The 18779-nt window shown below is 37.5% G+C and overlaps 1 protein-coding gene across 4 annotated transcripts in view; it reads left to right on the forward strand.

The window, feature by feature from the left end:
• The first annotated feature begins 383 nt into the window (after positions 1–383).
• Positions 384–18779, forward strand: part of MIOS (meiosis regulator for oocyte development) — a 40851-nt gene continuing 22455 nt past the window's right edge. For 2 of the 4 annotated variants that reach the window (XR_015549876.1, XM_014788202.2), the window contains exons 1-5: positions 384–526; positions 6403–7744; positions 8078–8176; positions 15385–15639; positions 17823–17992. Coding sequence is in view for 3 of the 4 variants with exons in the window: in XM_014788202.2 (XP_014643688.1) it covers positions 6451–7744; positions 8078–8176; positions 15385–15639; positions 17823–17992 (1818 nt within the window). In the remaining variant the exon portion in view is untranslated. Of the gene's footprint in view, positions 527–886; positions 1333–1504; positions 1660–6402; positions 7745–8077; positions 8177–15384; positions 15640–17822; positions 17993–18779 lie in introns of those variants that run through there. The other 2 variants (XM_087423630.1, XM_087423595.1) reach the window with 2 other exon arrangements.

The raw sequence follows: 18779 nt of genomic DNA on the forward strand, positions 1-18779 counted from the left end.
CATTCCTGTCTCCCCTCCATTCCAGCACACAAGGCACTCAAGACCTGTTTGTGGAATGAGTATATGAGTTAATTGTGAACCAAATACTCCGGACTTGTTACTACATTGATGGCCCGCAATAAATTTTTAATGAAATTTCAACTGATCAAACGAGCTCAAGTGTGTGAAGCCCCCTGAAGACGACAGCGCAGCTCCGTGAAGCCGTGCAAGTCCGCGTGCTCGGATCCCGCCGGCGTGTCCAGGGGCGGGGCCTGCTGGGGTGCCCCGGAGCGCTCGGGCGGCAGGCGGGGCCTCCTGGGCAGTGGCCCCGCCCCGGGGCGGTGCGACTCCCGGGCGAGCGAAAGGCGGGGCTCGCGGGCGGGGAATCCCTCCTCCGAGGCCGAGGCGAGGTGGCGGGGCGTGGGCCCGGGCGCGGTGGCCTAGGTTACTGGCCGCCCCGCCATCTTGCGCGTGTCCGAATTCCCGTGGGGAGAGGGGCGGCGACCAGGCCGGAAGCGGCTGTGCGTTGGCCGCGCTGCCTCCTCAGGTCGGTGAGTGCGGCCTGGGCCGCGTCGCTGCTCTCCTGACAGGGAGGCCCGGGTCGGGTCGCGGGCTCGGGTAGGGGCGCCGGGGGCCTTGCGAGGGGCCCGGGAAAGCCCGGTTGAAAGGCCTGGACGGGGGCGGCCCCGGGGCCTCCTCCGAGCCAAGGCGCGGGGCGCGGGCAGGAGCGTTCGGCGCTGCGGGGTAACCGCGCCGGGCGGCCGGCCGGGCCTCGGAGGGAGCCGCGGAGCTGCGGGCGGCCGGAGGGTGCGCGGGGACTCCTCCCGGGCGGTGGGTCCGCGCTGCAGCCTCCGCCGCGGCGGGCGGGTGCGGAACCGCGGCCTCGCCCTGGACGAGACGCTCCGCCGGGTGTCGGGAGCGTGGGAGTCGCCCTCGGACTCCTGGTTGACCCGGAATAGCGACGCTCCTGGCTCTAGTTGGACTCGATTAAATACTTCTTAAAGGGCCTGTCGCCCGGTTAGCGCTGTTCTCTGCAGAAACGAGTGATGAAAACTCCATTAGAGGATGAATAAAGCTTCTGACATATGCCACGGGCATTGCTAAATTGCTTAGCAAATGACTGCATTTGCAGGCCTTTTGTGTAACTAATATTTTATGGGGAATTTGGATATATACAGTGCATCTCCTTGAAGATGGTGATGGTGGAAATTTCTTGAAACTGCTACTATTATTATGTGTCATAGAAAAATAGAAGACAACAACAAGAAGGATGTGAAAGGGAGATTGAATACCTGGTACACTTGGTATTATAGATCTTCACTGTCCAGTAGCCACACGGGGTTGAGATGTGCTGTAAGTGTAAAATTGGATTTCCAAGACCAAAAACTGTAAAAATTCTCACTAATAATTTTTACATTGTTATATGTTGGAAAAGATAATACTTTTTGATATGTTGGGTTAAGTAAAATATATTGTTAAATTTAATTTCATACATTTCTTTTTACTTTTTCAATGTGGCTACTAGAAAATTTTAAATCATATGGCTCACGCTCTATTTCTGTCGGACAATGCTGTTATACATGTTCTAGTGAGGAACACAGAATCAACATGTCTTTCCTTTGCTCAGAAACCATTGATGGGAATGGAGTACTTGTTAACCTTGAAGGTGAAGATCTAAATGTAAGCTGTAATTATTGCAAGTCCTACCCTTTCTACTCCCAATTTTTCAATATCTCCAGCATTTGGAAACACTAACTTCCAGGGCTGTTTAAGGAAATGGTAGTGATACTAACACACGTGATGTGAAGAATTCATTTAATTTGATTGTCACAGCTTTATGAGATAGGGCGTATCGTATCTCCATTTTCTTGTCTTGGACTATTGTTTTGTTTGTTTTTGTGTGTGAGGAAGGTCAGCCCTGAGCTAACATCTGTCGCCAGTCCTCTTTTTGCTGAGGAAGACTGGCCTTGGGCTAAGATCCATACCCATCTTCCTCCACTTTATATGGGACGCCACCACTGCATGGCTTGACAAGCAGTGCGTTGGTGTGCGCCTGGGATCCGGACAACAGGCCACCGCAGCAGAGCATGCGCATTTAACCGCTATGCACGAGGCCAGCCGGGTCTTGGACTATTAAGGGACTTCTTAGGGTCTAGCTAGTGGCTAGAGTGGCTGGAGGTCTTTCGATTCCGGGTTCAGTTTTCTCTGCTCTCCACCATATTCCTAGTGATAATGTTCATGAGTTAGGATCCATCTATATTGTGTATTGGATTGTAAAGAAATATATTTCTTAAGAGGGTGCTTATAGGTATACTTCTCTATTCAGGGTTAGCTTCATGGCATGCAACCTCTGCAGTCACACGAGGCCCATCATTTAGAAGGGCTGGCACTTGGTTTAATGCTCAGCTGTCACCATCTTGAAATTCTTAATAATTTTTTAATAGTGGGCCCTGTATTTTCATTTTGCAAATGATGTAGCTGATCCTTTCTTTATGCATAATCTAGGATGGGAGTTGGGAGGCATTGGACAAGAACCAAAACATCTGGTCTTCCCTTTACTCCTACGTGAATTGAGAAGGGTTTGCTCTTCTCTTCCTAGCTCTCAAGTTCTTTGATTCTGTGTGAGTTACTGTAATCAGATTTTGTAGATAGCGATATAAATATTTTACATGCACAACGTCGAAAGAAATGCTGATGATTCTCCATTGAGAGTCATGTAAATCAAATAGTTTTTTAAACTACAGTAATACTTTCTATTTGTGTTTTTTAGGATGGAAATTTCTATGTGGCACCAAATTTTCTTACCTTAGATGTTTCGTTTAATGAGTCCAGTCAGTGATGGAAGCCTAGATAAAAAGTGTGCTTATTTAAGCATTTATCTCTTATTGAGATAGGAAGATGGGCCAAATCTCAGGATACCTCAAATTAAGAGGTTTCCTCTGTTTGTGAGGGCATGAGTATGAACCGTTACTTGGCAGTATCTGTTCTTTCTTTTTATTGTCTTAGCTACTTCCTATTACAAGAGGTTCCTCTCTTCTCATTCTTAAATTTTTAAATTCTCTTTAAGATTGGACATAACTTAAGCACCAGAATGCAGGCTGTATTAGACTAGTATATTAGTCTGCTTGGGCTGCCGTAACAAAATACCATAGACTGGGTGGCATAAACAACAGAAATTTATTTTCTCACATTTCTGGAGACTGGAAGTCTGAGATCAGGGTGCCAGCATGGCCCAGTTCTGGTGAGAGCTCTCTTTCTGGCTTGCAGGCAGCTTCCTTTTCACTGTCCTCATGTGGTGGGGAGAAAGCTCCGGTATTTTCCTCTTCTTATAAGGGCACCAGTTCTAGCCAATCAGGGCTCCACCCTTATGCCTTAGTTTAACCTTAATCACCTCCTTAGAGGCTCTATCTCCAGTACAGTCACATGGGGGATTAAAGCTTCAACATGTGAATTTTGGGAGGACACAGTTTAGTCAATAGCAACCAGAGGCCTTATGTTTCCCTGTTCACCACTGCGTTCCCAGCATTTAGAACAGTGTCTAGAGCATAGTAGATGCCCAATAAATATTTACAGAATAAATGAAAGATAGTATATTAGAGTGATCTTTTCTTAGGGTGGTTCACTTTGGGCTCTTGCCCATTATTGGAACCAGTTATGACAGTAGGCAGTTTGCTCTTGGCTGAAGCCAACCTCTACCAGGAAGGGTAATGGTGGAAGCATGAGGAGATTGGTAAAACTTGGGGATAGCAGTGTGAGAAGCATCACAGGGAGCATTTAACAAATAATTATGAAATATCCACTAAGTCCCTAGCACTGTGCTGGGTACTAGTGGTACAAATGGAGAGCAAAAGATAACTTTACCTGCTCTTATGGAGCTTATAATCTAGTAGGAGAGACAGAAAAGGTGATTTAAAGGGAAGAAACACTGTTCAATGAGAGTATATATCTCAGTAACCTAACTTAGACTGGGGAGGGGATAGAGTATAATTGATGTTAAGGTTGAGCAGGTATCAAAACTTGGCCAAGAAGGGAGGGAAGAATGCTCCAAGCAGAGGGAGCAGCATTTGCAAAGGTGTGGTGATGGGGGGAGGGGGGTTACATTCTAGGAAGTGAAAAGAAGGACAATGTAGCTAGAACACAGTTTGCAAGGGGGAGAATGGTGTGCCTTGAGGCCAGAGCAGTAGATAGAGGCCAAGGCATTTAAGGTTTTATACGTTATGTTGAAGATTTGGAACTCTGTATTAAGAGCAGTTGGAAAGCATTAGAGAGTTTTAAACCGCAGTTAGACAGCCTGGTTAAGTTTGTATTTTAAAAAGATCATTATGGTATTATATAAAGATGAATTTCATAAAGGCCAGAGTGGAAAGATGAATAAAAGAATTGCTGAACCAGCACCACAGGCCAGACGTGCTGTATACCTTAATTTCTTGTGGAGTCAGTCTGCAGAGCTATGAGACTTGGCAGCCTGAGTGGAGGAAAGAAGACAGTAAATAATTGGGTTGATCTAGGGTTGGGAAAGGCAAACCCAAAGTGGCAAAGAAACGAAGAAATTGAGGGTACTAGTAAGAAGATAATTGAAATGATTGATCTTGGGCTTCAGAACTGTTAAGGAAGGAGATAAGCCAGTGTGAGAATTCTTAGAGGTTTTTTCTGGTCATCTAAATTTTATGAATCTATTGAAATTCTATACTGATAATTCCTAAGTGAAACTTTTACAAGATCAAAAAGTAAAGCGAGTATGTTTGAGTTGAATTTATTTAGTAATCTTTATTAGGAGTCTGTGCCAGGCTCTATATCTGGTATAGAGGATAGAGAGATGAATGAACCATAGCTTCACCTTCTAAGAACTGACAACATGGTTGTATAGTTACTAATTGCAGTGAAGATTGTAAGTATCTTTGTTCATTTTTAATCCAGACTATACCCTCTAGCCAGACTTGGTTAGAAATAGAAATTTAAATTTTTGTAGGTAGCTTTTATTATTAAATTAACATTTCTAACATAGCTGTTTGTAGTTTGTGCTTAAATTGGTAGAATATTTATCTTTTCAAAAGTCCTATTTCAATACTTATTCAAAGTTTATAGAATTGAAAACTGAAAGAACCTCTAATGATCACTTAGTGTTTCCCAAAGTGCGGTGTGTGTACCACTGGTTGTAAACAGGATGATTTTAGGTAAAACAAAATCAAGCATGTTTAATAGTTATACATTTAATGTATGTTAGAAAAATATAATTAGCATATCATACCCATCATTTATGGATCTTACGATGAGGTTAAAATTGATTTTCAGATTTTAGAAATGAGTCAATTTAAAGAAAAATATTAAATGATAGCGTAGGTGGTATGTGAATAACTGAAGCTTGGGAAACACTGATCTAAACCAACTCTTGTGTTGTATAGATGAGAAAATGAAAGAACCCCCAAACACAAGGCATTTCCAAGGCGTGCAGCTAATTTATGTCAGAGCTAGGAATAGAACTCAACTCTGCTCAATAAACTTTCCAGTGTTTATTCTGCCTTATAGGGCTGCTTCTTACTGTTGAAAGTTGAGGAGGAGACCTCTGCTTACTAGTAGCATTGTACTTTAAATCTGCATTGTCTATCATGGTGGCCACATGTGGCTATTTATATATTTTTTGTGTGTGTGTGAGGAAGACCAGCCCTGAGCTAACATCCAATGCCAGTCCTCCTCTCTTTTTGCTGAGGAAGACTGGCCCTGGGCTAACATCTGTGCCCATCTTCCTTTACTTTATATGGGATGCCGCCACAGCATGGCTTGACAAGCAGTGCGTCGGCGCGTCCCCAGGATCTGAACCCGCGAACCCCAGGCCGCCGCAGCGGGGCGTGCGCACTTAACCGCTTGTGCCACCAGGCCGGCCCCTATTTATATTAAAATTAATGAAATTTAAAATTTGTGCTAGTTGCACTTCTAGTGCTCAGTAGCCAATTGTGGCTAGTAGCTACCGTGTTGGACGATAGAGATATAGAACATTTCTATCATTGCAAAAAGTTCTGTTGGATAGTGCCGCTCCAAACTATTGCTTGGGAACATGATTCATAACCCTTTAAAGTTTTGTCCCCTTCAAAGGGTTGATACTTATTAATTTGGTCACCACACTGAAGTTATTTTAATCCTGAAGTTAAATTGAAGGTACTAGTAACAGTACAATTAAGATAATTGATCATGGGAAATAAAGCCAGAATGGAGTTCTCTGATTCCTACCAGCTCATCTTATTGGAGGAAGTGCTTCTTTTTCCCTTTTAATCAATAAATATTGTCTTGAATTCATAGCAAATAGAAGAAATACAAATATATTGAAAAACAGGGTACCTGTATAGAGAATTCCGTGACTTTCTGAATAGTTTATTCACCTTACACTTGTATTTTGTTGACATTTTAAAACTTTTTATTTTTAAACAGATTTTCAGTGAATGGACCTGACTGGACTCTTTGAGCACATCAGTAAACATGAGTGGTACCAAACCTGATATATTGTGGGCACCACACCAGGTTGATAGATTTGTTGTATGTGACTCAGAACTGAGCCTTTATCATGTGGAATCTACTGTGAATTCAGAACTCAAAGCCGGATCTTTACGTTTATCTGAAGACTCTGCGGCTACATTACTATCAATAAATTCAGATACACCCTACATGAAATGTGTTGCCTGGTATCTCAATTATGATCCTGAATGTCTCCTAGCAGTTGGACAAGCAAATGGTCGAGTTGTGCTTACAAGTCTTGGTCAAGATCATAACTCAAAGTTCAAAGATTTGATAGGAAAAGAATTTGTTCCAAAACATGCACGACAGTGTAATACCCTTGCATGGAATCCACTGGATAGTAACTGGCTCGCTGCTGGTCTAGATAAACATAGAGCTGATTTCTCAGTGCTGATTTGGGATATTTGCAGCAAATATACTCCTGATATAGTTCCCATGGAGAAAGTGAGACTTTCAGCAGGTGAAACTGAAACAACATTATTAGTAACAAAACCACTTTATGAATTAGGACAGAATGATGCTTGTCTCTCTCTTTGTTGGCTTCCACGAGACCAGAAACTTCTCCTTGCTGGTATGCATCGTAACTTAGCCATATTCGATCTTCGGAATACAAGCCAAAAGATGTTTGTAAATACAAAAGCTGTTCAGGGGGTGACAGTAGACCCATACTTCCATGATCGTGTTGCTTCCTTCTATGAAGGTCAGGTTGCAATATGGGATCTTAGGAAATTCGAGAAGCCAGTTTTGACTTTGACTGAGCAACCAAAGCCCTTAACAAAAGTAGCATGGTGTCCAACTAGGACTGGTCTGCTTGCCACTTTAACAAGGGATAGTAACATTATTAGATTATATGATATGCAGCACACACCCACTCCCATTGGGGATGAAACTGAACCCACAATAATCGAAAGAAGTGTGCAGCCTTGTGACAATTACATTGCTTCCTTTGCTTGGCATCCAACAAGTCAAAATCGAATGATAGTTCTAACTCCCAACCGAACAATGTCTGACTTCACTGTTTTTGAAAGGATATCTCTTGCGTGGAGCCCAATTACATCTTTAATGTGGGCTTGTGGTCGTCATTTGTATGAATGTGCAGAAGAAGAAAATGATAATTCTTTAGAAAAAGATATAGCAACGAAGATGCGCCTTCGGGCTTTATCAAGGTACGGACTTGATACAGAACAGGTGTGGAGAAACCATATTTTAGCTGGAAATGAAGATCCACAGCTCAAGTCACTCTGGTATACTCTGCACTATATCCTTTGCATTGTCAATTTTGTGAGATGAATCGGGTAGAAATGTTCTTGAAGTTTGCCAAAAGGTCAGTCTGTAAATATAATGCTGAATGTTTTATATGCAAATACCAGTTGCATTATACTAAAATTACAAAGTAAAATTGTTTAAAACTGTTGAACTGGAAATACTGCTTTGCAGATTGTGTAGGAAGAAGAAAAGTATATCTCTACAATAGAGTAGAACCACCTTATTTGCACTGATGCCTATTATGAATTGGCTCCAAATCAAAATAAATTTAGCTTTGAAATATTTTATTACGCTCACTACTAGTATTTCCTATGCATTTAAATACTTATGAAGCAGTATACAGAAGATATGGATCAGAAATCTCCAGGCAACAAAGGATCCTTGGTTTATGCAGGAATTAAATCAATTGTAAAATCATCTTTGGGTAAGAAAATTCCATTTTATTTTCTGCAGTTGTTTGTAATTTTTGTACTCTTTTTCCCCATGATTTAGTTATTTCAGGATAGTGTACATAAATTTTTTTTTTTTTATTTCTGATTAGATACTTTAGTGAATTGTTGGGTTAAATGCATAATTGTTTTTATATCCAAAATCTTTTGGAGGAAGTCTTGGTTCTTTGAAGTGATATTGACTTTCTAAATCTGTTCACTCATTTATTCAATGTTATTTTTTTTGAAGATCCGCTTTGAGAGGTATTACATTAGATGATTTATAGGATCCTGGTTGTTAGTTTGGATTTTATCAGAGTATTTTGCTTTTATAAAAACTAAATAAAAAGATTACTAATTATAGGAGACTTTCTTTTCATTTTGCTGCCCAAATACTTGCACTTAGCTATTTAATGGGAAGGTCTATGTAACTGACATGAAGTATGGCCTTACCTAAAGGAGACTTGCCTGAAATAGTCCTTGATGATTGGATGAATGTATGAATTAATGTAGGATGGGTATTGATAAACTATTTAAGAATAAAATAAAGATGACGAAAGAGCCAAACTTATTATTTTTTCACTAACTTCTTTAAACACTTGTTGTTATTGTTTTTATTGGAATTGAATTGTGGTTTATATTATAATCATCTCCCCAACCTAGGATTCAGTATCTAGCTTTTGATAACAGTCGTATTTGGGCCCAAGTTAAGCTGCCAGAAAAGTAGTTCACGTTAATTAATCAAAGAGTAGTAGTAGAAGTAATAAATCCGACTTAGTTTTTAGTAGAACTTCCCTAAATACTATACAAATTATATAAAATACAATGCTATTTTTTAATAACAGTAGGTTAAGCATTTCAATTAAACTTATATTATTATAGGTTTTTTTTAAAAGCACTTTCAAATTCCTTTGATCCACATTGCTGAGAGATGCAGTAGTCTTATCTGATCTATTTAATTTTGGTGTTCTCTCATGAGCTTTCCACCAAAAAAGTAACTCTTATTATAAATAATAAAATTAATGAGTTCAATTAGAAACTGCCATTTTTACTAATATAAGTAAAAGGGCTGATATACTGTATTACACCTGTAAACGAACCTGAATACCATGGTTCATGATTTTAGAACCACTGCTGCAAAGAATTAAACATCAAGTTTATAGAATTTTTAGTATTTTAGCTATAAAGTAGGTCAGGCCACATTGCATTCTTAGTTACTCTGAGGTTTATTATTGTTTTTATAGTATTTTGCTATATTTTAGGGAAAAACCAACAAACTACCTTGAGGAAAAGCAAAGGGAAAAGTGGAATATCTTTATGTGCTTCTGGTGCAGTAGAGAGTAACTGAGTATCTTGACTTGAGTCAAAAGTAGTCTTTACCCAGACTGAAAAAGACTGGAAAGATTTCCTCATTGCTAGACTTTCAGCTTTTTGTTTGGTTTGGTTTAGATATTTTTGTTTCTACTACCCAAAGGTAAAAAGTAGAGAAATGACTGTCAAAGATGGCACTCCTAAGTTTCAGTCTTTTATTTTATCTGGCCGTACTTCTTTCTGTAATTGTATCTCTAATAATTCAACACATAGTAAGTCAACATGTTGAGCCATTTTGCCCATAGTAGTCTAACGCACAGGTTTATTGGAGCACACAGCTAAATTTTAACTTTGGTGACAAATAATATATATTGAATGCTTACTGTGAATTAGACATCATGCTAGTTGCTTTCTTCATATTACTGTATTTAATTCTTATAACTAGAATATGAGGTAAGTTTATTCATTCAGCAACTATTTATTACTTGCTCACTATGTGCCAAGAATTGTCCTGGGAACTGGAGACATAACTATCAGCAAGGTAGATAAGTCTCTTTCTTCTCCTTCCTGGAGATTGAATAAGATATCATCCCTGCTCTTGGGGAGTTTACATTCTAGTTCAGAATATGGACAAGTAAACAGGCAGTTGCAACATGAGGAAGAACAGTCAGTTATGTGTAGAAGAATTCCTAATCTGGTTGTAGAGATTAGAGAAGGTTTCCTGGAGGAGGAAGAGGCAAAGACAAGGTCCAGACAGAGAGCAGCATAAGCAGTGAGCCCAGAGGAGAAGGAGCATAACACATTCAGTGTTGCTGGAATAGAGCGCGGGAAAGGATGTGAAGAAAGAATGGAGGCCTGAAGGTAGGCAGTAGGGTAACTCAGGACTTAGAAATCATGGTAAGGAATTAGGGAGATTTATCATCCTGTAACGAGGAAACCAAGGAAAGATTTTAAAGAGTAGTGGCAGGATTAAATTTGTGTTTTAGAGGTGTCACTCTGTGTGGAATGAATTGGAGAGGATCAAGACTGATAGCAATGATCTCAGATAGAAGCCACAGTAGTCAGGCAAGATATGATGGTGTTCTTACCAAGGTTAGTGGCAGGAGATCTAGAGAAAGGTGGATAAATTAGAGAGTGGGACAGAATTTAATGATTATTTGGATAAAGGGGATGGAGGAGAAGGAAGAGTGAAAGATAGCATACATATATTTAGCTTAGGAAACTGGGTTACAAGGGTACCAGTCAATTAGATAGGAATAACATAGGAAAAGTGCATTGAGAAGAAAAGAATAGTTTATTTTGGAGTAAGTTGAATTTGAGATAGAAAGCTAGAGAGGTCCAGTGGGCAAGAAATTTAGAGTAGATTGAAGAAGTGAAGTCATCCATTTTAAATCTTTAAGGAAATTTGACCATATGAAGGAGATAAAAATATATACAGCAGTAGCAGCAGGCAAATCTGGGGTCAAGGGAGGGCTTTTGTGTTGTGTTGTTTTTAACATGGGATTCATTTAAACATGTTTAAATGCTGGCATGAGGAGGCCTATAGAAAAAGGTTAACTATGCAGAGAAAAGGGAGTGAAGAGCAAAATTCCTAGGAATGGGAGGGAATGGGATCGAGAGCAGAGGTGAAAGATTATCTTTAGATAAGAGCGTGTAGACTTTCTCCATATTAGCCAGAGGGAAAGGGGGAGAGTATGCAAGTTGTTTAAGGTTCAATGACCAGAGGCTGAAGGGTTTTCTACCTGATGGCTCCTATTTTCTCAATGTAGTAGACTTGCTTGTTGAAAAGGAGCAGGGAGGTTGTGGAGAGAAGATATGGAGAAGAAGAGAGTTTTCTTGATAAACATTGGAGGATTGTGGGGCAGTGCTGTTTTACCAGAAGATAGAATACAGGACAATGGGACAAGAGAATTAAGGATATTGGCAAGAGAATGATTCATTTGTGGGTCCTTGGGATCTAACTTGGATAGGGAGGAAAATGACAGGAGAAGACTGATAAGTAAAAATATGAGTGGTCAAGGGATTGTGAGGTTGAAGAATATAGAAGTGAGATTTCTGGAAGGCTATGAGGTTGTGGTTAGAAAGTGGCTCTTTTGGAGAAGGAATAATTTGGAGTGTGTCCGTGAAAGGAATGGGTAAAGTCTTGGAGGTGTAGATCACTGGAGATAAGGAAGCAAAGGAAGAGAGAGGCTAGTTTACTGGACAGACTTGTAAATGTTGAAATCAACCAGGATGAGAATGCATATTCTGAGGAAATGTCTTGTACAGTCTTGTAGAACAGTGGTCACGATGTTGTCGGTAGGTATAATTCCTTCCTTTAAAGATGGCAGAAAATTGTACAATAAATGTTGGTCAGCTTCCATCCAACATGATGAAAATATTTTTCATGCTTAAAGAGAAGAACCCTGATCTAGAGAACTTGTGTATTCAGAGTGACTTTAAGGGGCAGAATAGCTAGGACTTAGTGTTTTTAACAACAAAATGTTCTTATAAACACTGGATAATTTTACTGCTTTGTTTTTACATAGTTGTAAAAATGCAACAAATTACTATCTACAAATAGCATAGTGTCTGATTGGTGTAATATTTGAAACAAATTTTTTTTAAAAACGTTTTTTAATGTTTAAGTGAACTTATTTCCTTTGCAACTATCAATAAAACCTTGATTGTATTATTTATGTATAGGATAATCTCAAATTTGGGGGATACAATTTTGTCATTTTAATATTGCATAACATGCATAAGTAGATTTTAATTCTTTTTCAGAGATATTTTACAATGATATATTTAAAAATTCATACATATTAATAATCATAATATGACTATATACTTAAAAACCCACAATAATATCACATTGCTTATTTGATAACCCTAATTACCTGTATAGCATAGTTATCAATCATAATTATAAGAAGGTCTCTGAGCAGCCAAAATACCTGACACAATGTCTATGCACTTGACTTACAGGATATTTTTCTACCTCCCAGCAATTAAATTAACTCTTTGGATTCATATTTTTTGATCTCTATTCTATTCCATGATATAATTTCTAGAAAATAAAAACTCTAAAAACTGGAATATTATTAAACTGTGAGGGGCCGGCCCCGTGGCTTAGCGGTTAAGTGCGTGCCCTCTGCTGCTGGCAGCCCGGGTTCGGATCCCGGGCGTGCACCGATGCACCGCTTCTCCGGCCACGCTGAGGCCACGTCCCACATGCAGCAACTAGAAGGATGTGCAACTATGACATACAACTATCTACTGGGGCTTTGGGGGAAAAAATAAATAAATAAATAAAAATTATAAACTGTGAGGAATTGTTTGAAAATGAATTGCTGCTTTTTGTTTAAAATTGTTATTTTTACCATTAATTAAGTAATATCATCAGCAGTGAATCCAAAATTTATAGGGGAGATAGGAAAATAAATACCTTACATTCCATCTGCAGCTTGTTCTACCTGAAATTTAATGACTACATTCTATCTAAACAATTTAGTTATTCAGGAAAATAATGTTCTAATTTTTAACATGTGTTTATTAACTTAATCATTTAATTATTCAAGATTTTCTCATAGTGCTTAAAATTTCACTTCCAAAAGTTAAAAGTGATTTTGTCTCGACTGACTTCCCTCATGGTTGCAAACAGAGCAGCATGCTTCCTCTTTTTAAAGGAAGAAAACTTCTTTTCATAAGTCTCCTCTAAAATCCTTGACCTGAGCTGGCAACAGTTGCCAGTAGTAAGGTTAAAAATAAGTAATTTTGAGTGTATTATTTAACTTTTTAAAATTTCCAAAATTTTACACGTAACGCATCTTGAAACGTTTTCATAAAGCAATGATATATAGTTTAAAATGTGTCCTAATATGAATGAAATTGTAGACTTTTGCCATTACCTAATATCATATAACAAGCTATTTAAAAGTATGAATTAGGTACAATAGAGAGTTTAGACTTTTGCTGTGTACGGTTTTTGCTCTTTCCAAGTATTTAAACTCAATGAATTTTAAGAAATAATGCTTTGCATTATATATACACACATTTGACTTGCAAATGACAACTGATTTTGTTTTTAATATTTTCCCATTTTTGCTTGTGTTTATCCCTTTAATGCATGATCAGACTGAGTATAGCTAAGGTTAACTTTGGATAGTATATTAGTTTTCTACAGTATGTAGTTATCATCTCATCATTTCCATGGGCAGGCAGTCTGGGCACAACTTAACTGGGTCCTCTGCTCAGGGTCTCACAAGGCTAAAATGAAGGTGTTGGCCAAGCTTTGTTCCTTTCTGGAGGTCGGACTACTCTTTCAAGCTCATATAGTTGTTGGCAGAATTGGATCCTCGAGGTTGTAGGACTGAGATATCCCTGCTGGCTATCAGCCAGGGGCCACCCTCAGTTCCTAGAGGCTGCTCACATTTCCTTGCCACATGGCCTTCTAACAGACCCACTCACAACATGGCAGCTTTTACTTCCAGACCAGCAGGAGACTCACTCACCTGCTGCTTCTCTCTTACCTCCAGACGCTCTTTTAAAGGTTTCACCTGATTAAGTCAGGCCCAAACAGGATAATCTGTTGATTAACTCAGAGTCAACTGAGTAATGACCTTTATTACACCTGCAAAATGCTTTCACTTGTACTATATTCTGTTGTTTGGAAGCAAGTCATAGATTCCACCTGTACTCAAGGGGAGGGGATTATACAAGTATGTGGTTACCAGGGGTCAGGAACCATGAAGCCCATCTTATAATTTTGCCTACCAGACAAGTTAAATTATTTAAAACCTATTTATTTGTTAGTGATCTAGTTATTTACAAATGTATAATTACTGTATTACATGGAATTATATAAATGTAGAATTACTGTAAATTACAAATGTAAATTACTGCTAATAAAAGACATTTGTAATGTCAGACATTTTAGCTGCCTAATTTCTAATTCAGTTTATTCTGAAAATCCTTTTTGTTAAAATAACAATAGATAATTACATGATGAAAATTTTGATGATAAGACTTTCTAGAACATTTAAGAATTTGAGTTGCAATTAATAAAGTCCTTAAGTTTTGTCTTTGTTTTACTTTTATTTGACACCAAGTGTCATCCTAACTGAAATTATCATCCCTTAAGATCAACTGCCTTGATTGCAATCTAAATGCTACAAGAATTATTTAGGTTCCTTATGAAGACAGAATGAGAATATCAAGTCTCCTGAGGTAGTAAGGGGAGAAAACACCTTCAGATTATCCTCATTGTATTTTAGCTTTAGTACTTACCTTAAACTTTCAGAGTACTTTGATGTTTATGGTCTCATTTTTTCATATGTGTGTGTGTATATATATATATACACACACATATATATATACATACATACAGAGCAGAAAGACAGAGAAAGTAGGGGAGGGACAGAGAGAGCAAGCACTGGGGATACCTTTCAAATAAAACAGACAAGATGCCTGCCTTTTTGGAGCTTATGTTCTAGTAGAAGAAGAGATTAAGACTGAAATATAAATTAATAAATAAAATATGGGAGCTTATGTTAGTGCTAAAGGAAATAGAGGAAACAATGGTAAGTCAGATAATAACAGGTGGAGCCCTATTTTAGATTAGGTGGTCAGGGAGGCCTCTCTGAAGCAGTGACTCAGCTTGGTCCATCGAGCATTCACTCTTATATTCAATAGCTGTTTTTGATAACTTGAGAATCTATTGTACTTAGCAAATATGTAAAATATGTTTTGTTTGTGGCATATTTTACACTTATGGTGTCATAAAATTGTGGCTGAGAAGTCAGATATTCAAAATCTGCTGTTGAAATATTTCTCTGTAAAACTGACTTATTTTCCAAATATATTTCAAAAACTAATAATAAAGCAATTAATATAAAAATGTTTCTCTTTTTAGGAATGGTGGAGAGCAGCAGACATAGTTGGAGTGGATTGGATAAGCAAACTGATATTCAGAATTTAAATGAAGAGAGGATCTTAGCTTTACAGCTTTGTGGGTGGATAAAGAAAGGAACAGATCTAGATGTGGGGCCGTTTTTGAACTCCCTTGTGCAAGAAGGGGAATGGGAGAGAGCTGCTGCTGTGGCATTGTTCAACTTGGATATTCGACGAGCAATCCAAATCCTGAATGAAGGGGCATCGTCAGAAAAAGGTTATTTTCTAAGATACTTGCAGTTCATAGAATCCTTTAAAGAAAAGATGCTGATAATTTTCAAAAATCTAATCTATTTTTATGTAATTTTTTTGAAAGAGAAATTAGCACAAAACTGTAGCTAGAAAAGTAAATATTAGCCCATCCCTTTTGTTTATGCATTGGTTTATGTCTATAAAAAAGAGACTGTATCTTAATTGTTATTTTAATAAGATTATAAGGAATGTTCAAATGTGTCCATTTTCAATGTTTTTTCTTTAAAGATACATTTTTAAAATGTGTTTTCTTGGAGATTAGGACTACTTTAGTTTGCATGTATTTTTATGGCAAACATTTGAGTATAGTTTAGTTTATACTTTGTCTTTTGGATGGTTATTTGTTGACTTTTAGGAAACTCTGAATGATACTTTTAGTTAGACTAATATAGATTCTTATAAAAATGATACTTTGACCTGCAAAAATGCTTCTACTTGAGTCTGGAGAATTAAATGTAGTTAAAAAGGAAGAAGTAATGAAATATGATAAAGTTTTTACTCTGACATTTTGCAAGAGAATACTCAGAGAAATAAATCTTAAGCCAGAAATTCAGTTTTTTTCTTATCAGGAATGTTTCACTTGAAAATACCTAACATGTATATAGCTGTTGATTTTTAATATCAATATTTGCAAATTATCAGCTATTTATTGTATACCTAATTATTTAGCTTAGCAAATTATTTTTGAGTATTCATAATACTTAATTCTTATTTGCTGATCCATTTTGAAACCATTACAGCTCTGTTGTACCATAGAGAAAAACATGAAATTAACTGTAATATATTTACTTGCAGTCTAAAAGTTGACAAAGCTAATGTTTTGCCCAGATTGGCCTCTTTTCCTTCACTTTTGCTCTAACGTAAGTCTTCCCCATTTGAGAGTGCAATAGAAGATATACGGTGATGGAAAAAAGAATTGATATTTAAAGTCATTTCTAGTTGTAATTTGCTACGACCTGGGAACATACTTCCCTGTCATGTGTACTTGGAAATGTTGGTGTTAGATTTAAACACCCATAGTAACAATAGGTGAAAAGTATCTTTCCAGTGATTTCAATAGCTTAGTTAAGGACTGAAGAAAAGATTTCCCTGAATCAAATATTCCTTTCCATTTGGAAATAAATTGTTCGGAAATAAATTGTTCTAAGCAGGATTCAAAGAAGACATTCCTTTGTTGTTGTTTTTTAATCTTAAAAGATTTTAAATCTATTTTAATAGAGTAGGCAGAGGAAGCAAGCACAAAGTAACTGGGGAAAGTGTTTATAGGAATGAAGAACAAAGCTAAGAACATAAAGTGGGAAATGCTGTTTTATTTGGAAAATAAAATGATTAGGATCAAGAAACAGAATACAAAAGCTGCTATAATAAATGTAGAAAATACTTAAGAGTAAAAGGTAAAGGTGAATTTACTTTTCTCTTTGATAGCTAAACTTATGTCAGAAGCCTAGGCAGCCATAGGGCTGACTGCCAGGTTAGCAGCTTATCAGCAGCCACATAAACTGCTAAGAACAAATGTTTAAAAGACTATTGGTAACAAATGCTTTGTTGAAAACGTGTCTAAATACAATTCTGTGGTAATTCTGATGGTTAATTTTGTCCTAGAAAAATTAAAAGTATACTGCTATATTAAGGAAGCTGAAATATTGGCTTTCAGTACCTTGCAGTTAAAACATAAACCTAAGTATATACATTATATATTTAGGAATGGGAAAACAAAATGATTTTGAAAATTGCAGCCCTAAGATACAGTAATATTTACTATCAATGCTTTGAAATATTTTAACATAAATGAACTTGTTGATAAAGTTGGTGATGATTCTGGTATAGGATGGCTTCACTTTTCTTCATTTAGGCCCTAAGCAATAACATACTGTGTAGGAAGCTGCCTGGAATGAGAACTTGACAATTAAAAGATGTACTTGTACTGCACAGGGTTTGCAGTGTGGGCAGAAGTTTTATAAGGTTGGAAATTTTTGCTTGTGCTCTTTGCCAAATTTTCCAGTCTGAGTCAAAGCCCTTATTCTAGTGGGCTTATTTTTCTGGGGGTAAAAGTCACCGTCTTATCTTTATTTGGGTGTGGTTTAAGAACTGGAAAGAAGATATTAAGCTTTTGATGACTTTGATTAGCTGGCTGTTTTTAATATGCAGGCGGTCTGAATCTTAATGTGGTAGCAATGGCTTTATCGGGTTATACGGATGAGAAGAACTCCCTTTGGAGAGAAATGTGCAGCACTCTACGATTACAGTTAAACAACCCGTATCTGTGTGTCATGTTTGCCTTTCTGACCAGTGAAACAGGGTCTTATGATGGAGTATTGGTAAGCTAATTTCTGTTTCACAAGACTCTCCTTTTAAGATAGGAGTTTTTATCTGTTAAAATTGTCAAATGTCTGTTGCATAAAATATTGTTATATTTTGATGAATTTTATATGATTTAAAATAAAGTATCTTAAAAATTTTGGGGGAAGCTCTTCTTGAATGTGATTCCCAACCTATAGTTAAATAGCTGACAGCAAACTGAACTTGATTTTTTTTTTATAGTTTTAATAATATAACTTACAGACATAGAAGGAATAGGATTGTATGTATCCTTTAGTTTAAGAACTAAGCTCTAGAATTCTACAACTATATAAACATAAATTTTATGAATTATATTGAAATATAGTTTTTAAAAAGTATGTGTGGTGCTTTTGTTTTAGTTAAGTAAATCAACACATGATTAGTTATGGTCAGGATGACCATATATCTTGTCTGACTTAGTATTTATCATTCTCAGACACGTTCCAGTTTGGGAGATAAATTGTATGATCGCACTAATTATGCGGACTATTTTATTTTTTCATTATTTGGTCTTTTCGTTGCCGTTTTTTCCTCTCTTGCTTTAATCACCTGTGACTACATCAACAAGTGGGTTCTGTATCACAAAGTAGGGAAAGAAAGAATGAAGTGAGATTTGCTTATCAGTTTCAGGTATCGGTTTTTAGGCTTCACGTTAGTACCACGACTTTCTTTGCATTGTTGGGCTTCTTTCTGGCGCTGAGAAGAGCTTTCTAATGTGAAACTTTTTCTGTGTTTGCCATTAAAGCATTTCTTATAAAATATACA

This window comes from Ceratotherium simum, chromosome 1, assembly GCF_057802395.1.
Source record: "Ceratotherium simum simum isolate JZ-2026a chromosome 1, ASM5780239v1, whole genome shotgun sequence".
Classification (NCBI taxonomy): Eukaryota; Metazoa; Chordata; class Mammalia; order Perissodactyla; family Rhinocerotidae; genus Ceratotherium; species Ceratotherium simum.